Source organism: Procambarus clarkii, chromosome 45, assembly GCF_040958095.1.
Source record: "Procambarus clarkii isolate CNS0578487 chromosome 45, FALCON_Pclarkii_2.0, whole genome shotgun sequence".
Lineage (NCBI taxonomy): Eukaryota > Metazoa > Arthropoda > Malacostraca > Decapoda > Cambaridae > Procambarus > Procambarus clarkii.
In genome coordinates, this window is record NC_091194.1 from 32099319 (window position 1) to 32123900 (window position 24582).

At 46.4% G+C, this 24582-nt stretch overlaps 1 protein-coding gene across 1 annotated transcript in view; it reads left to right on the top strand.

The window, feature by feature from the left end:
• LOC138350331 (myb-like protein X) overlaps positions 1-24582 on the top strand; it is a 165753-nt gene that overhangs the window by 123741 nt on the left and 17430 nt on the right. Inside the window, exons 6-7 of the mRNA XM_069300957.1 lie at positions 12391-12537; positions 14155-14373. Of these exons, the coding sequence (XP_069157058.1) occupies positions 12391-12537; positions 14155-14373 (366 nt within the window). The remainder of the gene's footprint in view (positions 1-12390; positions 12538-14154; positions 14374-24582) is intronic.

Here is a 24582-nt window from a genome sequence, read left to right on the forward strand (position 1 = left end):
CAAAGATCACGAAAACGATAACAAACGCAGTGTTCCCACAGGACTATTATGTTATGAGGAAAGAGAGGGAAGGAAGAGGTGGGGGTGGTGTATCTCTGCTGGTAAGAAAGGAAGGGGATTTTGAGGAGATGGATATTCAGGGCTGTGAAGGTTTCAGTGACTACATAGCAGGTACCGTAACAAATGGAGGGAAAAAAATTATAGTCGTAGTCATTTATAATCCACCACCAAATGACAGAAGACCTAGACAGGAATATGATAGAAACAACATGGCCACCATTAACATAATAGAAAGAGCAGCTTCGTTGCTAGCAGGAATGGATCTGGACTACTAATTATGGGAGACTTCAACCATGGGAAGATAGATTGGAAGAACAGAGACCAGCATGGAGGACCAGAAACATGGAGGGCTAAGCGCTGGACGTGGCAACAAGAAACTTTCTTAGCCAGCACATCAAAGAACCAACAAGAATGAGAGGAGAAAACGAACCAGCAATGCTTGATTTGATATTTACCCTAAATGAATGGGATATAAGAGAAGTTAAGATGGAAGCGCCCTTGGGAATGAGTGACCACAGTGTATTGAATTTTGAGTACCTGGTAGAGCTAGGACTTATCTCCCCAAAAAAGAACTAGGAATCAAAAGGCTGGCATACCGAAAGGGAAATTATGAACAGATGAGAAGTTTCCTAAGTGAAATACCTTGGGACACAGACCTCAGAGATAAGTCTGTTCAGGGTATGATGGACTATGTTACCCAAAAGTGTCAGGAGGCAGTAAACAGGTTCATCCCGGCCCAAAGTAAAAATCCGAGAAGCACCAGAAGAATCCATGGTATAATAGGGCATGTATGGAAGCGAAGAAACTGAACAAAAGGGTGTGGAGGAACTTCCGGAATAACAGAACACCAGAAAACAGAGAGAGATACCAGAGAACCAGGAATGAGTACGTCAGGGTGAGAAGAGAAGCAGAGAAAAGTTTTGAAAATGATATAGCAAACAAAGCCAAGACCGAACCAAAGCTACTCCACAGTCACATCAGAAGGAAAACAACAGTGAAAGAACAGGTATTGAAACTTCGAACAGGCGAGGACAGGTATACAGAGAATGACAGAGAGGTGTGTGAAGAACTCAACAAGAGGTTCCAGGAGGTCTTCACAATAGAACATGGTGAGGTCACTGTGCTAGGAGAAAGGGAGGTAAACCAGGCGGCCTTGGAAGAGTTCGAAATTACGAGAGAGGAGGTCAAGAGACACCTGCTGGATCTGGATGTTAGAAAGGCTGTTGGTCCAGATGGGATCTCACCATGGATACTGAAAGAGTGTGCAGAGGCACTTTGCTTGCCACTCTCCATAGTGTATAGTAAGTCACTGGAGATGGGAGACCTACCAGAAATATGGAAGACAGCGAATGTGGTCCCAATATACAAAAAGGGCGACAGGCAAGAGGCACTGAACTACAGGCCAGTGTCCTTGACTTGTATACCATGCAAGGTGATGGAGAAGATCATGAGAAAAATCCTGGTAACACATCTGGAGAGAAGGGACTTCGTGACAAATCGCCAACATGGGTTCAGGAGGGTAAATCTTGCCTTACAGGCTTGATAGAATTCTACGATCAGGTGACAAAGATTAAGCAAGAAAGAGAGGGCTGGGTGGACTGCATTTTCTTGGATTGTCGGAAAGCCTTTGACATAGTACCGCATAAGAGGCTGGTACATAAGCTGGAGAGACAGGCAGGTGTAGCTGGTAAGGTGCTCCAGTGGATAAGGGAGTATCTAAGCAATAGGAAGCAGAGAGTTACGGTGAGGGGTGAGACCTCCAATTGGCATGAAGTCACCAGTGGAGTCCCACAAGGCTCTGTACTCGGTCCTATTTTGTTTCAGATATATGTAAATGATCTCCCAGAGGGTATCGATTCATTTCTCTCAATGTTTGCAGACGATGCTAAAATGCCGCCTCATCATGGAGTCCCCATCTGAAGAAGCATATAATGAAACTGGAAAAGCTTCAGAGGTTTGCAACGAGACTCGTCCCAAAACTACGAGGGATGGGGTATGAGGAGCGGCTGAGGGAACTGTGCCTTACGACACTAGAAAGAAGAAGGGAGAGGGGGGACATGATAGGAACGTATAAGATACTCAGAGGGATTGACAGAGTGGACATAGACGAAATGTTCACACGGAATAGTAAGAGAACGAGGGGACATGGATGGAAGCTTGAAACTCAGATGAGTCACAGAAATGCTAGGAAGTTTTCTTTTAGCGTGAGAGTAGTGGGAAAATGGAATGCACTTCAGGAACAGGTTGTGGAAGCAAATACTATTCATAATTTTAAAACCAGGTATGATAGGGAAATGAGACAGGAGTCATTGTTGTAAACAACCGATGCTCGAAAGGCGGGATCCAAGAGTCAATGCAGACACAACTAGGTGAGTACAACTAGGTGAGTACACACATACACACACACACACACACACACACACACACACACACACATACATAAAGTAACAAGGATAAGGCAGGACAGAGAAGGCTGGGCAGACTGCATATTTCTTGACTGCCAAAAGGCCTTTGATACGGTACCGCACATGAGACTGCTATACAAACTTGAGAGGCAGGCAGGAGTAAGCGGAAAGGCCCTAGTATGGGTGAAGAACTACCTAACAGGAAGGAGCCAGAGGGTAATGGTAAGGGGCGAAAAGTCGGACTGGCGAACAGTAACAAGTGGAGTACCTCAAGGATCGGTGCTGGGACCAATCCTCTTTCTAATTTACGTAAATGATATGTTTACAGGAGTGGAATCATACATGTCAATGTTTGCAGATGACGCAAAATTAATGAGAAGAGTTGTGACAGACGAGGATTGTAGGATCCTCCAAGAGGACTTAAACAGGCTGCAGAGATGGTCAGGGAAATGGCTACTGGAGTTTAACACCAGTAAATGTAAAGTTATGGAAATGGGATCAGGTGACAGGAGACCAAAGGGACAGTACACAATGAAGGGGAACAGCCTACCTGTAACGTTTCGAGAAAGAGACCTGGGAGTGGATGTGACACCTAATCTAACTCCTGAGGCGCATATAAATAGGATAACGACAGCAGCGTACTCTACACTGGCGAAAATTAGAACTTCATTCAGAAACCTAAATGAGGAAGCTTTTAGGGCGCTTTACACTGCCTACGTGAGACCCGTCTTAGAGTATGCCGCGCCATCATGGAGCCCCCACCTGAAGAAACACATAAAGAAACTGGAGAAGGTTCAGAGGTTTGCGACGAGGCTTGTCCCAGAGCTACGAGGGATGGGATATGAAGAGCGGCTGAAGGAACTGAACCTTACGACACTAGAGAAAAGAAGGGAGAGAGGAGATATGATAGGGACATATAAAATACTCAGGGGAATTGACAAAGTGGAAATAGATGAAATGTTCACACGTAATAATAACAGAACGAGGGGACATGGGTGGAAACTGGAAACTCAGATGAGTCACAGAGATGTTAGGAAGTTTTCTTTTAGCGTGAGAGTAGTAGAAAAATGGAATGCACTTGGGGAACAGGTTGTGGAAGCAAATACTATTCATACTTTTAAAACTAGGTATGATAGGGAAATGGGACAGGAGTCATTGCTGTAAACAACCGATAGCTAGAAAGGCGGGATCCAAGAGTCAATACTCGATCCTGCAAGCACATATAGGTGAGTACATATAGGTGAGTACACACACACACACACACACACACACGCACACACACACACACACACACACACACACACACACACACACACACACACACACACACAATAAGAATTCCAGTGAACAACATAGAGCACATAGAGGTGTCTAGAGACGAAGTGAAAAAAATGCTAAAGGAGCTAAATAAGAACAAAACAGTTGGTTCAGATGGAATTTCACCATGTTCTGGGAGAATGTGCACCTGAGCTCATAATTCCACTTCAACTGATTTTTCAGGCATCCCTGTTTACAGGAGTTGTAGGTGATGTGTGGAAAACGGCTAACATAGTTCCAATCTACAAAAGTGGAAGCAGGGAAGACCCCCTTAATTATAGACCGGTATCATTGACAAGTGTAATAGTCAAAATATTGGAAAAAAATAATTAAAACTAAATGGGTAGAACACCTGGAGAGAAATTATATAATATCAGACAGACAGTATGGTTTTCGATCTTGAAGATCCTATGTATCGAAATAACTCAGTTTCTATGATCGACCAACATAGATATTACAGGAAAGAGATGGTTGGGTTGACTGCATTTATCTGGACCTAAAAAATGCTTTCGACAGAGTTCCACATAAGAGGTTGTTCTGGAAACTGGAAACAGTTTTAGGTGTGACAGGTAAGCTTCTAACATGAATGAAAAATTTTCTGACTGATAGAAAAATGAGGGCAGTGATCAGAGGCAATGTATCGGACAGGAGAAATGTCACAAGTGGAGTACCACAGAGGGTTCAGTTCTTGCACCAGTGATGTTTATTGTCTACATAAATGACCTACCAGTTGGTACACAGAATTATAAGAACATGTTTGCTGATAATGCTAAGATAATAGGAAGGATAAGAAACTTAGATGATTGTCATGCTCTTCAAGATGACCTGGACAAAATAAGTATATGGAGCACCACTCGGCAAATGGAATTTAATGTTAGTAAATGCCATGTTATGGAATGTGGAATAGGAGAACATAGACCCCTCACAACCTATATATTATGTGAGAAATCTTTAAACAATTCTGATAAAGAAAGAGATCTAGGGGTGGTTCTAGATAGAAAACTATCACCTGAGGACCACATAAAGAATATTGTGCGAGGAGTCTATGCCACGCTTTCTAACTTCAGATTTGCTTTTAAATACATGGATGGCGATATACTAAAGAAATTGTTCAGGACTTTTGTTAGGCCAAAGCTAGAATATGTAGCGGTTGTGTGGTACCCATATCTTAAGAAGCACATCAACAAACTGGAAAAGGTGCAAAGACATGCAACTAAGTGACTCCCAGAACTGAAGGGCAAGAGCTACGAGGAGAGGTTAGAGGCATTAAACATGCCAAAACTAGAAGACAGAAGAAAAAGAGGTGATATGATCACTATATACAAAATATAACAGGAACTGATGAAATCGATAGGGAAGATTTCCTGAGACTTGGAACTTTAAGAACAAGAGGTCATAGATTTAAACTAGCTAAACACAGATGCCGAAGAAATATAGGAAAATTTACTTTCGCAAACAGAGTGGTAGACGGTTGGAACAAGTTAGGTGAGAAGGTGGTGGAGGCCAAGACCGTCAGTAGTTTCAAAGCATTATATGACAAAGAGTGCTGGGAAGACGGGACACCACGAGCATAGCTCTCATCCTGTAACTACACTTTGGTAATTACACACTTAGATGTGACAGGAATAGTAAAAAACACACACGCAAACACAAACGACAAAGAAGTGTGTGAGGAACTGATTAAGAAATTCCAGGAGGTCTTCACCTTTGAACAAGGAGAAATTCGAGAGATAAGAGAGGGAATAGCTAACCAGGAACCACTGGAAGAGTTTGAGATTACCAGAGGGGAAGTAAGGAAGTGTTTACTAGAGTTGGATGTGACAAAGGCTATAGCCCCAGATGGAATCTCCCCTTGGATACTAAAGAAAGAGGCAGAAAAACTGTGCCTACCACTCTCCATAGTGTATAACAAATCACTGGCAACAGGATAACTACCAGATATTTGGAAAGCAGCTAACGTAGTCCCAATATGCAAGAAAGGGGATAGACAAGAGGTACTGAACTACAGGCCAGTGTCCCTAACCTGCATACCATGCAAGCTGATAGAGAAGATTGTGCGAAGAAAGCTAGTGGAGCATCTGGAGCGAAAGAACTTTGTAACACAACATCAACATAGGTTCAGGGATGGCAGGTCCTGCCTCACAGGGTTACTTAAATTCTACGACCAGGCAACAAAAATAAGGCAAGAAAAAGAAGAGTGGGCATACTGTATATTTTTCAATTGTCAGAAAACTTTTGATACAGTACCACACAAGAGGCTAGTGAAAAAGCTGGAGATGCAGGATTATGTGAAAGGGAAGGTACTCCATTGGATTAAGAAGTACCTAAGCAACAGGAGACAACGAGTCAGTGTGAGGGGTGAGGTCTCAGATTGGCGAGACGTTACGAGTGGAGTCCCACAGGGGTCAGTCCTTGGACCTATACGATTTCTGATATATGTAAATGATCTCCAAGAGGGTATAGAATCGTTTCTCTCAATGTTTGCCGATGATGCAAAAATTATGAGGAGGAATGAAACTGAGGATGACAGTAGGAGGCTACAAGATGACCTAGACAGACTGAGTGAATGGTCCAACAAATGGCTGTTGAAGCTCAACCCAAGTAAATGCCAAGTAATGAAACTAGGCAATGGAAACAGGAGGCCAGACACAGGATACAGAAAAGGAGATGAAGTAATTAATGAAACGGACAGAAAGATCTAGGAGTTGATATCACATCAAACCTGTCTCCTGAAGCCCACATAAAGAAAATAACGTCTGCGGCATATGCGAGGCTGGCGAACATCAGAACAGCGTTCAGGAACCTGCGAAAGGAATCATTCAGAATCTTGTACACCATATATGTAAGACCAATTCTGGAGTATGCGGCTCCAGCATGGAGCCCGTACCTTGTCAAGCACAAGACGAAGCTTGAAAAAGTCGAAAGGTATGCCACTAGAATAGTACCAGAACTAAGAGGCATGAGTTACGAGGAAAGGCTGCGGGAAATGCACCTTACGACACTGGAAGACGGAAGAGTAAAGGGAGACATGATCACAACCTACAAAATCCTCAAGGGAATCGACGGGTAAACAAGGATAAACTATTAAACACTGGTGGGACGCGAACAAGGGGACACAGGTGGAAACTGAGTAACCCACATTACTCATTTTCCAGTAGTTTACATTACACATTAGAGTAGTTTCCTTAGAATGATTTCTGGTATGTCAAGAGAAGTACAGGCCATATCACGATACACTCTGTCCGATATCATGCTGATTGTTTCATCCAGAGGTACGTTGGTAAACAGTGATTCTACGTCCAACAAGGCTCTTATCCCTGTGGCCCATGTTCCCCGCAGCAAGTCAACAAATTCCTTTGGAGACTTCAGGCTAAAGGCGCAAGGGACATAAGGAGTCAGCAAGCCGTTGAGTCGCTTCGCCAGTCTGTACGTGGGTGTGGGTATCTGGCTGATAATTGGCCGAAGTGGGTTTCCAGGCTTATGTGTCTTAACATTTCCATGCGCGTATCCAGGATTATATTCCCCAATAATCTTTGGCAGGTGGAGACTCAGTATATAGGCAAGACAACTACATCTCTTTCCAGGCGATTAACGATGCATAAGCAACAGGGCTCCATTAAGGAACATATAATGTCTTCCCACAACCAAACCATCATCAGAGAAATCTTTGCAAGCAACACAGAAATCATCGATAGATACAGCGATAGCAGCGGCTTGACGTTTGCGAGGCACTACACATCAAGAAGTCAACACCAGCAATCAACAGCCAATTATTGCACAACTATATTCTACCCACCTCAAGACTCCGCTCCAATATAGAAGCATCAAGAAATATGGACCAATAGGCTTTCTACAAACACTTCTATTCAATATCCATTGTTTCGTGTTCTGTCTTGTGTTGATGAAATTAATACCCTATTAATACCCTTGTTCTGTCTTGTGTTGATGAAATTAATACCCTATTAATACCACATTTTGTTCTGTCTTGTGTTAATGCCACATCACCCCTTCCACCTCACTCAAATGTAGATATAAAATCGAGATACGTAAGTTCTATTCAGTTGTGTATTTGTGAACTAAAGTCTTTGAAAATGTAATAAGTTTTACGAAACGCGCCCGTGTCACGTCAGACTAGAAATAAAAATGAATTTTGGAGAATTGATTTTTGATTTACCCCCAACAGTGAAGCGTAATGTACGAAAGATTGAGAAAATTCGTGTTAGAATTATTAATCTTACTTTTTCGGTCATATAAAATAATATATGTCTACAGGAAAGACTGCTACCAAAATATACTAATATATATATATATATACATATATATATATATATATATATATATATATATATATATATATATATATATATATATATATATATATATATATATATATATATATATATATATATATATATATATATATATATATATATATATATATGTCGTACCTAATAGCCAGAACGCACTTCTCAGCCAACTATGCATGGCCCAATTTGCCTAATAAGCCAAGTTTTCATGAATTAATGTTTTTTCGACAACCTAACCTACCTAACCTAACCTAACCTTACTTTTTCTGCTACCTAACCTAACCTAACCGATAGAGATAGGTTAGGTTAGGTTAGGTAAGGTTGGTTAGGTTCGGTCATATATCTACGTTAATTTTAACTCCAATAGAAAAAATTGGCCTCATACATAATGAAATGGGTAGCTTTATCATTTCATAAGAAAAAAATTAGAAAAATATATTAATTCAGGAAAACTTGGCTTATTAGGCGAATCGGGCCTTGCATAGTAGGCTGAGAAGTGCGTTCTGGCTATTAGGTACGACATATATATATATATATATATATATATATATATATATATATATATATATATATATATATATATATATATATATATGTCGTACCTAGTAGCCAGAACGCACTTCTCAGCCTACTATGCAAGGCCCGATTTGCCTAATAAGCCAAGTTTTCCTGAATTAATATATTTTCTCTAATTTTTTTCTTATGAAATGATAAAGCTACCCATTTCATTATGTATGAGGTCAACTTTTTTTTATTGGAGTTAAAATTAACGTAGATATATGACCGAACCTAACCAACCCTACCTAACCTAACCTAACCTAACCTATCTTTATAGGTTAGGTTGGGTTAGGTAGCCGAAAAAGTTAGGTTAGATAAGGTTAGGTAGGTTAGGTAGTCGAAAAACAAATAATTCATGAAAACTTGGCTTATTAGGCAAATCGGGCCCTGCATAGTAGGCTGAGAAGTGCGTTCTGGCTACTAGGTACGACATATATATATATGTCGTACCTAGTAGCCAGAACGCACTTCTCATCCTACTATGCAAGGCCCGATTTGCCTAATAAGCCAAGTTTTCCTGAATTAATATATTTTCTCTAATTTTTTTCTTATGAAATGATAAAGCTACCCACTTCATTATGTCTGAGGTCAATTTTTTTTTATTGGAGTTAAAATTAACGTAGATATATGACCGAACCTAACCAACCCTACCTAACCTAACCTAACCTATCTTTATAGGTTAGGTTAGGTTAGGTAGCCGAAAAACAATTAATTTATGAAAACTTGGCTTATTAGGCAAATCGGGCCTTGCATAGTAGGCTGAGAAGTGCGTTCTGGCTACTAGGTACGACATATATATATATATATATATATATATATATATATATATATATATATATATATATATATATATATATATATATATATATATATATATATATCACACTTGTCACGGCCCTGCGAACAAAACAAGAAATTAACACCACAATCTGGTATTACTCCACAATGAACAATTGCCAGGAATCCCTGACGTTACACACTGACACAAACCTGAGAGCTCAGTACTGGAATTCCACAACTGCAAGATTATAGTACATAGTAATAAAAATCAACAACAATGATTGAATTATCACAATTCTACCAGAATGGAATATAAAATATTACATGGACATCCTTCTCAGTCCTTGGCTAATCTATGTAAACTATGTTCCCGTGTGTAACTACACTCACACACACACAATGTATGTCTGTGTACACAAGACATAAATCCCTCTGGACTGACAAGATGTCAACAAGGGTGATTATCTCCTCGTCCACACTTCACTTCACCTCTACATGTGTTGTGTGACAATGCGGCTGACACCTGACCTTTAATTCAGGCTTTAGTGAATAATGAATCACCAGAAATATGCACATAAGAACTTACTCATTTATACAGCCGGCCTCACACACTTACACAATTACCATACATCAGAGGCCACCCACAGCCCCTGGCAGTGGAGATGGATAGAGCGATCCTCACGAGGTATCTTAAATACAATGGTTTGACGCGTCTTTCGAACCCTCCCACACACACACACACACACACACACGCGCGCGCGGCTCGGTTTCGATCCCCCGACCCACTGTGGTGAAGTAGAACGTTCGTACCCGGTGATGCACCCAACATTTAGTGTCTTACACAAACATGGGAAATCTGCCTTTAGCCCTGACAAGAATTTCCTCATTCCCATCGACTGCTACAGAGCACTAGCAGGAATTAGAACGTCTATAAACACTGGTATGGGATCCACAAGTCTTTCACTGCTCATATACAAATTACCCTTATCCCCGATCTCTACCCACTGTACTCAATGTCTTTCTCCCCTTCGAGCGACGACTTCGGTCGGATTCTGCTGCGACCGCCGTCGTAGATGAAGCAGGAGGTGAAGCAGTTGAGTAGTCTAACCAGCACGACGCTCTCTACTCAATTTAGCTGAATGAGCACAGAGAGCGTCAGGACAAGGTGGTGCTGTGTTCAGAATGATGCCTTAAGGGAGGAACACCGGCAATTCCTGCATCCTCTTCGAAAGAACCAATGAGGGACATTGGCCTGCATTGGGACACCAGCCTGCCCCGGGACACTGGCCTGCCCTCAGACACCAGCCTGCCCTGGGACACCGGCCTGCCCCGGGACACCAGCCTGCCCCTGTACACCAGCCTGCCCTGTGTTACGGACCCGAGCCCAACGTCCGAGCACGGAGCAGTGACGACCACGCCATCTGTGGGTCAGCTCCCGAAACCCTCTCCAAATGGACGGCGCCATCAAGTGAGGACAGGAAATACCAGCCACAAGGGCTAGTTTCCCGTCCTAATCAGCTCATAACACAGCCGCTGCTGACCTCTGGTGAGGTGGCGCTCAGACAGCAATGCCATCTAGGGAGTGGATAGGTGGGCGTTTGGGTCTGAGCCGGTAAGTGACGTGCCCTAGAGTGTCTCTATTACTGATGACGTGTCTGATTACAGAGTTGACCTGGGACTGCTGAATCGGACAGTGGATCAGTCTACCCAAGGCAGCCGACTTGTCTCCAAGTGTTTGCTGCAGCAGCTGTGAGTCGCCCCCCGGATGAACACTGTGGTGTTACCCTGCCTGTGACGTGGCAGTTGAGGGATTGTAGTACCCTGGACTGACTGGTGGATACGCTTAACCACTGGGGTGTTGTGGCAAGGAGAGTGGTCTGTGGGATCACACGAGGCTCCTGACTAGGGTTCGCGACCTTAGTATCGATCGCGGGGTGGCCTAACCAGCGTCGCTGATTAGAACCTGCCAGCTACCGGCTGGACTTGTGGTTGATGGCCTCCAGGACGGTGCCCCCAGTGGAACTGTGATTTGGCTGGCCTGTGGCCAGGGTAGACTCGAGCGGATCAAAGGATTCATCGTAAGGCCACAAGAGCACCAAGAGCTTAGCATCGTGAGCACCGTAGAACACTCCGCGTCTTCAGAAGAAGACTACTTTGTAGATAACAGTGTTTATACCCCCCCCTTGTGTAACCTTTTATATATATATTTATTGGTGACAGTTATTATATTATTAAGTTTTTTACTTTATTTCCCTTCCCCTTTAATTTACTTGCATTACGGATCTCATCCCTTGAAAGCCACTACTAGCTTGGGGCCGGATACCTTTCCTCTAGCAACATCAGAGTAAGAACCCGGTTGCGACCCGAGAGGACCGTAACATAATTGGCATCCCCAGCAGGATCCGACCCCTTGTCAAGTATGTTTGACAGGGGTGGTGAAGTGGCGTAATCCCTGTAAATAATTCCCCCTGTGTGTGACTATTAGGACGTTATACGTCCTGTGCGGTGCTCGGAGTGACTAAGTGCAATATTGTGCAGTGCGGTGTTCACTGTGATTAAGTGCAATATTGTGTAGTGCGGAGCTCGGTGTGGTTCAGTGCAATATTGTAGAGTGATTTGCTCGCTGTGATTAAGTGCAATATTGTGTAGCGCGGTGCCCGGAGTAATTACGTGCAATATTGGCAAGTGCAGTGTTTGGTGCGATAAAGTGCAATATTGACGTAGAACAGTGCTCGGTGCGTTAAGTGCTAAAGTGAAGCGGTGTGTTAAGTGCTAAGTGTTCCATCTGTGACAATGGCAGAAAAAGCGACCATCGATGATCTAGATGATGTTCAGGCCTTTCTGAACAGGGAGGACTGTCTTGCCAGATTAAAATATCTGGGGAAACAGGAACTCGTACTAGTAAGTGCCTACCTGGAGATCAAGATACGTGCCAGTGATTCCGTGTGGAGATCTTGTCCAAGGTTCACAAACACTTGAAGGCCGAGGAGAAAAAGGAAAGTGAAGCACATAGTATAAAAGAAGGTGAGGAAATGGCTTCCACTGATAAGGAAGGTAAGAGCAGTGATGTCGAAAGTGATGAGAGTGAACTGGATATAAGTTTACTTACTGTGAAAATGCGTGAACTAGAGATCCACCGTGAAATAGAATGGAAAAAGCTAGAAATCGCTAAAGAGAGAGAAGAGAAAGCGAGAGAGAGAAGATAAGAAATTAGAAATGGAAAGAGAGAGACTAGAAAAGGAATTGGAGATGAGGCGTTTAGAATTAGAAGGAAGAAAAGAACAGCGAGAAAGAGAAGAGAAACGAGAAAGAGAAAGAGAAGAGCGAGGAAGAGAAGAGAAACGAGAAAAAGAAGAACGAGAAAGAGAAGAGAAACAGCGAGAGAGAGAGAAGAAAAAGAAAGACAGAGACAACATGAACTTGAAGTATTGCGGTTAGGTGGTGGGAGGCAAAGAATGGAAACAAGTATTTTCGATCCGGTGAGGAACATCAAAATGGTCCCCAAATTCAATGAGAAGGAAGTGTCGAAGTTCTTCGCGGCCTTCGAGAAAGTCGCGGCCTCTTTGGAGTGGCCAAGGGAGAATTGGGCCATCATGATACAGTCAGTCTTGACTGGGAAGGCCCAAATCGCTTACTCCCCGTTGTCCCTTGACGACTCCGGCGATTATGACAAGGTGAAGAAGGTCGTGCTCATGGCGTACCAATTGGTACCTGAGGCTTACATGCAGAAGTTCAGGAACCTGAAAAAGACCTCAGAGCACACTTTCACCGAATTCGCCACTATCAAGGAGCGACTTTTCCAGGAATGGTGTGCCTCTCGAAAGGTGGAGACCAAAGAAGACCTCGAGCAGCTCATACTGTTAGAGGACTTCAAGGATTGTTTGTCTGGAGACCTGAAGACGTACTTAGAGGAACAACAGGTAGAAACCTTGAGTGCGGCAGCCACCATGGCTAAGGAATACATCCTGACGCACAGGCCTTCTGCTAAGTACGTCCCGAGGAATTACCAATGCCGGTTTGACAAACCTCATCAGGAAGAGGAGAGACCCGTCCCACGAAGCGCTGAGAAGACGCCCGCAAGTAGCCCTCGAAGGACTAGTCCTAGCAGTCCTAAACACCGGAGTCCGAGGAGGAATATGGTGTGCTGGACTTGTGGGCAGAAAGGGCATGTAGCTGCTATGTGCCCAGGCAGAAGAGGTAGCGGCGCTCGTAGGGAGGTGATGTTGATGAGCTGTGTAACACCACCAGAAGGAAGCCAGTCTATGACTACTCAGGAAGGACTAAGATTGTTTTCCCCTCACACTTCAAGCGGGTATGTAACGAGTGATCATACTGGTAGATCAGTAGTAGTGCTCAGAGATAGTGGAGCAGCCCAGTCCCTGATCGTGAGAGACTCGTTACCCGAGAGAGTGAGAGTAGACGGGAGACAAAAGGTTATCCTGGTTGGGTTTCCCAGGACGCAGTATGTCGCCCCCTTAGTGCCGATACATCTCGACTCGCCTTACTTCAGCGGCACATGTGCGTTGACAGTAGTCGATACCCTCCCTATAGCTGGGATTGACGTGATACTAGCCAACGACTTGGTGACAGATTGGAGCAACAATCATCCCAAGGTCGCGGACGAGTCAGCCAGAACAGCAAGGTCCGAGGTAACGGCAGGCGTTGGTAATATCCAGGTACGAACAGACCCGGAAAATAAAATGTTTAATCCTTCCTCTCGCCTACAGATTGATGACAGAGTCTACAGTTCTCTAGCAGAGTCTCCAGATTCTTCTCCCGATAAGGAACATGAGGTTACGATGGCAGAAGAGACTGAGCGAGAAGAGAGGTCTCGTGTACAAGGACCCACGGATACCAACGAGTCTGGAGCAAAGGCAGATGAGTACTTGCGGTATGGCAAAGCACAGCGTTCTTTGAACCGGCCAGAGATTCCCCAGACGTCGGAGGTATGTGAGGTATGTGCGAAGGTTTTAGTGCCCTCTTTGGTCCAAACCAGGCTAATGGATGTAGCCGGCTATGGACATTACAGGCTCAAGAAGCTTATCCCTCAGTGGGCCCCATGTCTCTTAGCGGTATTTTGTTTTATTCTCGTGTGTGTTCTCAGTAAGGACCAGTGGACGACCCGACAGATGATGGCTCCCATGAACATCGTGAAGAGGTCCCAGGGATTGGAGACGTGCACAGTGAGTGTTGCAGTCGAAGAAGGGACCTGGAAGGTGATGGTAGATACAGGAGGTACGAGAGATGATAATATGAGTGACTGTTTCCAACAGGTTGACACCCCCGCGTGATTGCTGAGCCTAAATGCAGCGTTATACAGAACGTTGGTCGACCTGACGGTGGCAGAGCAAATGCCATCCTCGATGTACGAGCAGCCCTGTTGAGACTAGGTGTGGGCCTAGTAGAGGAGTATGCTGTGAGTACTGATTTAACTATCGCTGTTACTCTAAATTATCAGACCCCTGTATTCCAGGTTCCCGTCTCCCCGAAGGACTACCGGACCGGTACTAGAAATGCCGTCTGTGACCAGCCATCATCGGTGCCACGACACAGGTAAGTGTCGAGTCGCCCCAGATCGTGTCTACACCAATCCTTACTCGAGAGAGGTGATATTATGCTCCGGATTAACATCTCGGCGGAGGTGTGGAAAAGTACATCAGGCAGGTCATTGTCTTACATCTGCAAGTTTCCTTTGTGCGAGAGTTCCCCAGTAGTACAGATCTGTGGACAAGACAGCCTCATCACTCCAGTTTATAGTGTACGTGAGTCCATTTGGAGTTGTGCCCCCGTACTAATTTGGTTTGTGTTTTCTTTTTAGAACCCCAAACCAAATTCTTTTGGGGGGAGGTGTTACGGACCCGAGCCAACGTTCGAGCACGGAGCAGTGACGACCACGCCATCTGTGGGTCAGCTCCCGAAAACCCTCTCCAAATGGACGGCGCCATCAAGTGAGGACAGGAAATACCAGCCACAAGGGCTAGTTTCCCGTCCTAATCAGCTCATAACACAGCCGCTGCTGACCTCTGGTGAGGTGGCGCTCAGACAGCAACGCCATCTAGGGAGTGGATAGGTGGGCGTTTGGGTCTGAGCCGGTAAGTGACGTGCCCTAGAGTGTGTCTATTACTGATGACGTGTCTGATTACAGAGTCGACCTGGGACTGCTGAATCGGACAGTGGATCAGTCTACCCAAGGCAGCCGACTTGTCTCCAAGTGTTTGCTGCAGCAGCTGTGAGTCGCCCCCCGATGAACACTGTGGTGTTACCCTGCCTGTGATGTGGCAGTTGAGGGATTGTAGTACCCGGGACTGACTGGTGGAGTCGCTTAACCATGGGGTGTTGTGGCAAGGAGAGTGGTCTGTGGGATCACACGAGGCTCCTGACTAGGGTTCGCGACCTTAGTATCGATCGTGGGATGGCCTAACCAGCGTCGCTGATTAGAACCTGCCAGCTACCGGCTGGACTTGTGGTTGATGGCCTCCACGACGGTGCCCCCAGTGGAACTGTGATTTGGCTGGCCTGTGGCCAGGGTAGACTCGAGCGGATCAAAGGATTCATCGTAATGCCACAAGAGCACCAAGAGCTTAGCATCGTGAGCACCGTAGAACACTCTGCGTCTTCAGAAGAAGACTACTTTGTAGATAACAGGTTTATACCCCCCCTTGTGTAACCTTTTATATATATTTATTGGTGACGGTAATTATATTATAAGTTTTTTACTTTATTTCCCTTCCCCTTTAATTTACTTGCGTTACGGATCTCTTCCCTTGAAAGCCACTACTAGCTTGGGGCGGATACCCTTCCTCTAGCAACATCAGAGTAAGAACCTGGTTGCGACCCGAGAGGGCCGTAACACCCTGAGACACGGCCTGCCCTGGGACACTGGCCTGCCCCGGGACACTGACCTGCCCTGGGACACAAGCCTGCCCCGGGACACCGGCCTGCCCTTTGACACTGATCTGCCCAGCGTAACTGGCCTGCCCTGGACACTGGCCTGGCCCGGGACACCAGCCTGATCCGGGACACTGGCCTGCCCTGGGACACTGACTTGCACCGGGACACCAGCCGGCCTGGATACTGGCCTGCCCCGGGACACCAGCCTGCCCCGGGACACTGGCCTGCCCTGGGACACCGGCTGCCCTGGGAGACCGCCTGGCCTGGGACACTGGCCTGCCCGGGACACTGGCCTGCCTCGGGACATTGGCCTGTCCTGGGACACTGGCCTGCCCCGGGACACTGACCTACCGCGGGACACCAGCCTGCCCGGGACACTAGCCTGCCCGGGACAGCTTGCACCGGGACACCAGCCTGCCCCTGGATACTGGCCTGCCCGGGACACCAGCCATGCCCATACCACTGGCCTGCCCGGGACTGACCTGCACCGGGACACCAGCCTGCCCCGGGACCCCCAGCCTGCCTCGGGACACTGGCCTCCCGGGGACATTGGCCTGCATTGGGACACCAGCCTGCCCCGGGACACTGGCCTGCCCTGGGACACCAGCCTGCCCTAGGGACACCAGCCTGCCCTGGGACACCAGCCTGCCCTGGGACACCAGCCTGCCCTGGGACACCTGCCTGCCTGGGACACAAGCCTTCCCTGGGATACTGGCCTTCCCCGGGACACTGGCCAGCCCCAGGACACCAGCCTGCCCCGGGACACTGGCCTGCCCCGGGACACTGGCCTGCCCTGGGACACCAGCCTGCCCTGGGACACCAGCCTGCCCTGGGACACCAGCCTGCCCTGGGACACCAGCCTGCCCTTGGACACCAGCCTGCCCTGGGACACAAGCCTTCCTGGGATACTGGCCTTACCCGGGACACTGGCCAGCCCCAGGACACCAGCCTGCACGGGACACTGGCCTGCCCCGGGACACTGGCCTGCCCTGGGACACCAGCCTGCCCTGGGACACCAGCCTGCCCTGGGACACCAGCCTGCCCTGGGACACCAGCCTGCCCTGGGACACCAGCCTGCCCTGGACACAAGCCTTCCCTGGGATACTGGCCTTCCCCGGGACACTGGCCAGCCCCAGGACACCAGCCTGCCCCGGGACACTGGCCTGCCCCGGGACACTGGCCTGCCCGGGTCACTTGCCTGCACGCCATATGCAGCTGCCGCCCTCAATCTTGCTCAATCCTCAACATGCTTCAAGCTTTCCACCCAAATATTCGGTTAAGAGTTCTTTTTTTTCAAAAACTATTTTCAGCCGAGATATTTAAATGTAGGCCGATGTAATAAATATAATCAAACTCATACTATCTTAATGACTACATACACCAGGAACGAAGTCGTTACTCATGCCATCAGCACCGGGCATCATACAGCGCTGTGTCTTACTAAAATAATCGAAGAGATTTATTGTATCCGAACAAGTTATTATCCATCAAGACATTCAGTAAACTGAAAATATTTAATACAAATTCTGTCCAGAGTAATGATGAGGATTACATCAGTAATTGTGAGTGGTAATAAAAGAAGAAAGGGAAGAAGGGTGGATGAATTAATTTGCTGGGAAGGAAGAGGAAGGAAGGAAGGAAGTGACCCTGATAAGTGTCGCTGCAATCTCAATTACAATCTTGGGCATAATCTTGAAGGAATCATCAGGTGAGGGATTACTGATGATGGCGGAGAGGAGTGCTTAATCATTGCGGATCGTGCGCTCAATAGCATCCTAATCTGCAACATTCAGCAGGGGACTCATTATGTTATAATGAGTCCCCTCATAACGTGTTTAATGCTGTCCAAGGTGCAGTGCGAGGGCGCTAAGTTAAAATGTTGTAGCTAAAGGTGAAGAGGAGGAGGTAGAGAGAGAGAGAGAGAGAGAAGAAGAGAGAGAGAGAGAGAGAGAGAGGAGAGAGAGAGAGAGAGAGAGAGAGAGAGAGAGAGAGAGAGAGAGAGAGAGAGAGAGAGAGAGAGAGAGAGGGAGAGAGAGAGAGAGAGAGAGAGAGAGAGAGAGAGATAGAGAGAGAGAGAGAGAGAAGAGGAGAGAAGAGAGAGAGAGAGGAGAGAGAGAGAGAGAGAGAGAGAGAGAGAGAGAGAGAGAGAGGAAAGAGCACGAGATATATTTAGTATGATAAGAGAGAAATAGGTCGAAAGTCAGTACGTTCGACAACCGACTGTTAGAAATGCGGGGTTCCAGAGCAAACAGCATGATCCACTAAGCACAAATCACACCTATACACACACACACACCCACACAGTAGTCCCGTATATGCAAGAAGGGGGATAGACAGGAGGCACTGAACAACAAGCCAGTGTCCCTAACCAGCATACCATGCAGAAGATTGTGCGAAAAAAGCTAGTGGAACATCTGGAGCGAAAGAACTTTGTAACCCAGCATCAGCATGGATTCGGGCAAGGCAAGTCCTGCCTCACAGGATTAAATGAATTGTACGACCAGGCGACAAAAATCAGGCAAGAGAGAGAGGAACGGGCAGACTGCATATTTTTAGATTGCCAGAAACTTTTTGATAAAGTACTACACAAGAGGCTAGTAAAAAAGCTGGAGATGCAGGCAGGAGTGAAAGGGAAAGTACTCCATTGGATAGGAGAATACCTAAGCACAGAAGACAACGAGTCAGTGTGAGGGGTGAGGTCTCAGATTGGCGAGACGTCACCAGTGGAGTCCCACAGAGGTCAGACCTAGGACCCATACTGTTTCTAATATATGTAAATGATCTCCCAGAGGGTATAGAATCGTTCCTCGCACTGTTTGCTGATGATGCCAAAATTATGAGGAGGATTGAAACAGAGGATGATAGTAGAAGGCTGCAAGATGACCTAGATAGACTGAATGAATGGTCCAACATATGGCTACTAAAGTTCAACCCAAGAAAATGCAAGGTAATAAAACTAGGCGGTGGAAACAGGAGGCCAGACACAGGATACAGAACAGGAAATGAAGTACGTCATGAAACCGACAGAGAGAAAGATCTAGGAGTTGATATCAAACCAAACCTGTTTCCTGAAGCACACATAAAATGAATTACATCTGCAGAACTGCCTTTAGGAACCTGTATAAGGAATCATTTAGAACCTTGTATACCACATATGTAAGACAACTTCTGAAGTATGCGGCCCCAGAATGGAGCCCGTACCTTGTCATGCACAAGACGAAGCTGGAAAAAGTTCAGAATTATGCCTCTAGGCTAGTCCCAGAACTAAAAGGCATGAGTTATGAAGATAGGCTGCGTGATATGCATCTCACGACACCTGAAGACAGAAGAGTAAGGGAAAACATGATCACCATCTACAAATTCCCATAGGAATTGACAGGGTAGATAAGAATATACTATTTAACACGGGTGGTACGCGAACAAAGGGGACACAGGTAGAAACTGAGTACCCAAATGAGCCACAGGGACGTTAGAAAGAACTTTTTCAGTATCAGAGTAGTTAACAGGTGGAATGCATTAGCAGTGATGTGGTGGAGGCTTACTCCATACACGGTTTCAAATATAGATATAACATGGCCCAGTAAGCTCAGGAATCTGTACACCAGTTGATTGACGGTTGAGAGGAAGAACCAAAGAGCCAGAGTTCAACCCCTGCAAGCACAATTAAGTGAGTACACACACACACAAACACACATACACACACACACACACACACACACACACACACACCACACACACTCACACACACACACACACACACACACACACACACACACACACACACACACACACACACACACACACACACACACACACACACACATATGATAGACAGGCTCGTCCCGGAACTGAGAGGTATGAGGTACAAGGAAAGGCTAAAGGGGCTGAACCTCACGTTCCTCGAAAACAGAAGAGTAAGGGGAGACATGACAACCACCTACAAAATTCCCAGGTTGAATTGAAATGGTGGGCAAAGACAAACTCTTCAGCATGGGTGGGACATGAACAAGGGGACACAAATGGAAACTTAGTACCCAGATGAGCCACAGAGACATTAGAAAGAATTTTTTCAGTGTCAGAGAAGTTAATAAATGAAATGCAGTAGGTAGTGAAGTGGTGGAGGCTGACTCAATACACAGTTTCATATGTATATATGATGGAGCCCAGTAGGCTCAGGAATCTGTACACCAGTTGATTGACTGTTGAGAGGCGGGACCAAACAACAAAAGCTCAACCCCCGCAAGCACAATTAGGTGAGTACACACACACACACACACACACACAGACACACACACACACACACACACACACACACACACCCATACACCCCCCCCCCCTCTCTCCTCACCCGTTCTCTCTCCCGCTCCTCTCTCTCCCTCTCTCCCTCCCGCCTCTCTCTCCATCTTCTCCCCCCCTCCCCTTCTACTTTCTTCTCACTTCAGTGGAAGGGTCGGATCCCCCCACCCACCCATTTATCTCTCTCTTTATCACTCCCTACTCTCTCTTTCTCTCTCTCTTCCTCTCTCTCTCTCCCTCCCTTCCCCATCCCGCTCTGCCCTCCTGACAAATCCTATCATGGTACAACTATAGGAACAGGGTCAAGCATGGCAGCCAGAGGTACCAGGGGAACAGGGAAGAGCCAAGGTGACGAAATGAAGGAAATGTTCACCCAGTTTCTGGAGGACATCAAGAGTGAGATGCAAGAAATGATGCAGGAAATGAAGAACGAAATAAGCAACCTTGAAAAGAGAGCTGACAGCAGCAAAGGAGGAGATTAGAGTCCTCAAAGAGAATGGTATCGAGGCTGAGAATCAGAAAACCATCCAGGGAGAAGGTGGTAATAGTTTTTTGGATTAGAATGCCACAATAAAAGCAACATTTGCGGAAATACTAAAAAAAATAACTCTGAAGTAATGACTGCAGTGATGGAGGTGGCCATGAAAGCAGCCACCTCACAGGAGGCGGCACACTCCACTAGCCAACTGCTGGAAAGGAACAGATCAGTGGTTGCTGTGGGTATTAAAGAGCAGGAAGGCTCAAATAGGACAGAGTGGAATGACAGTGACTGACTCCAGAGCTTTGTGTAGACAGAGAAGAACCGACCTCATCAATCTATAAGCACTTAGTGAATCACCTAGTGGGAGACAACGATGGATAACCATCGTCATCATACATCGTCCTTACTCATCTGGTTGTGTGAGCTGGAGGAGTCTGGTGTGTACCCCTCTCTAGTCAATTAATCAGGTTTACAGATTGAGGTAAAATATTATCAAATTCTTGTTCAGGATATCATATATATTTAAAAATCTCAGGATGGCTCATTTAGGCAGAGGTAACGCATAAGGGATATCTTGACACATACACGCACGCCCGCCCACGTACGTATACACGCACACAAGTGTGCACACGCGAAAACAGCCACACACAAACACGCACACACGCACACACACACACACACACACACAATCGTTTAGTCAGGGGAAAAGGCATTATCACCTGAGATCAGGACCTTACTATCCCCCCCCATCTGACCTGACCTGACCTGGTCGCCATCTCCGCCCCCCCCCACTCCCAGTCCCCCGCATCGCCCATACACACACTCTTCCCCTCCCCAGTCTCTCCCCCCTCTCTCCCTCTCTCACTCCCTCTCTCCCACTCTCTCTCTCTCCCACTCTCTATCTCTCTCCTGCTCTCTCTCCTCTCTCTCCTCTCTCTCTCTCTCTCTCTCTCTCTCTCCTCTCTCTCTCTCTCTCTCTCTCTCTCTCTCTCTCTCTCTCTCCCTCTCTTTCCTTCCACCCTCCCTCTCTGCCCACACACACACACACACACACACACACATATACACACACACCTCCCCCCTCTCTCCCTCACCCGTTCTCTCCCTCACCCGCTCTCTCCCTCTCCATCTCTCTCCCTCTCCTCTCTCTCCATCTCCCCCTCCCCTCCCCTCCCACTTTCTTCTCACTTCAGTGAAAGGGTCGGATCCCCCCACCCACCCATTTATCTCTCCCTTTATCACTCCCTTCTCTCTCTCTCTCTCTCTCTCTCTTCCTCTCTCTCTCTCCCTCCCTCCCCCATCCCGTTCTGCCCTCCTGACAAATCCTATCACGGTACAACTATAGGAACAGGGTTAAGCATGGCGGCCAGAGGTACCAGGTGAACAGGGAAGAGCCAAGGTGACGAAATGAAGGAAATGTTCGCCCAGTTTCTGGAGGACTTCAAGAGTGAGATGCAGGAAATGATGCAGGAAATGAAGAACGAAATAAGCAATCTGAAAAGAGAGCTGACAGCAGCAAAGGAGGAGATTAGAGCCCTCAAAGAGAATGATATCGAGGCTGAGAATCAGAAAACCATCCAGGGAGAAGGTGGTAATAGTTTTTTGGATGAGAATACCACAATAAAAGCAACATTTGCGGAAATACTAAAAAAAAATAACTGTGAAGTAATGACTGCAGTGATGGAGGTGGCCATGAAAGCAGCCACCTCACAGGAGGCGGCACGCTCCACTAGCCAACTACTGGAAAGGAACAGATCAGTGGTTGCTGTGGGTATTAAAGAGCAGGAAGGCACAAATAGGACAGAGTGGAATGACAAGGACAAAGCAGCAGTGAATGAAGTACTAAAGGCACTATAGACATGGAAGGGGCTGAGCATAGCATTGAGAAGGTTTCAGGCTAGTTTGGTACAACAAAGACAGAGACCGAATGATAAAGATAGTGTTTGCAAGCGAGAGCACAAAGGAGAAGATTCTATCAAGGAAGAGCTCCCTGAAAAACGTGGGAAAATTCAAAAATGTATTCCTCCAGAGAGACATGACAAGGCAGGAGAGAGCCGTGGCGTTAGAAGCAAGGAAGAGGCGCAGGGCGAGAGGGGAAAACCAGAAAGTCACAGCTCCCAACACAACACCCCAGAAGCGAGGGGGAACCCACAACCAGCGACCCAGTAACACCAGAAGGGAGGACAACCCCGCCTCCCTCCTCTGCATAGAAAACCCCCCTACCCCAAACCCTCCCTGCCCCACTCAAATGTTCAGCCAAATCTCCCTCCCCCTCACACCTAATCCCCACCCTTCTACCCCTCCCCTCCTCCCGAGTCCTCCCTCCCCCCTTTCCTTCCCGTCCTCCTTCCTTTTTCACCCCATACCCTCCCTGTCCTTCCCCCTTCACTGGATCCCCCGCCCCTCATCCCAGTACCTCTGAGACCCTGTTATCCACCCTCACAGGTCCTCACACCCATGGAACAGCCTCCCCCACCAGCAGAACACTCACCAAGGAGGCGATTTGAGAAGGGACAGAAGAAAGTGAGCCTCAAAGCGATGTACACTAACATAGATGGAATTACAAATAAAGCAAATGAGCTTGGAGAACGGGTACTAGAGGAAAACCCAGACATAATAGCCCTCACAGAAACAAAGATCACGAAAACGATAACAAACGCAGTGTTCCCACAGGACTATTATGTTATGAGGAAAGAGAGGGAAGGAAGAGGTGGGGGTGGTGTATCTCTGCTGGTAAGAAAAGGAAGGGGATTTTGAGGAGATGGATATTCAGGGCTGTGAAGGTTTCAGTGACTACATAGCAGGTACCGTAACAAATGGAGGGAAAAAATTATAGTCGTAGTCATTTATAATCCACCACCAAATGACAGAAGACCTAGACAGGAATATGATAGAAACAACATGGCCACCATTAACATAATAGAAAGAGCAGCTTCCGTTGCTAGCAGGAATGGATCTGGACTACTAATTATGGGAGACTTCAACCATGGGAAGATAGATTGGAAGAACAGAGACCAGCATGGAGGACCAGAAACATGGAGGGCTAAGCTGCTGGACGTGGCAACAAGAAACTTTCTTAGCCAGCACATCAAAGAACCAACAAGAATGAGAGGAGAAAACGAACCAGCAATGCTTGATTTGATATTTACCCTAAATGAATGGATATAAGAGAAGTTAAGATGGAAGCGCCTTGGGAATGAGTGACCACAGTGTATTGAATTTTGAGTACCTGGTAGAGCTAGGACTTATCTCCCCCAAAAAAGAACTAGGAATCAAAAGGCTGGCATACCGAAAGGGAAATTATGAACAGATGAGAAGTTTCCTAAGTGAAATACCTTGGGGACACAGACCTCAGAGATAAGTCTGTTCAGCGGGTATGATGGACTATGTTACCCAAAAGTGTCAGGAGGCAGTAAACAGGTTCATCCCGGCCCAAAGTAAAAATCCGAGAAGCACCAGAAGAATCCATGGTATAATAGGGCATGTA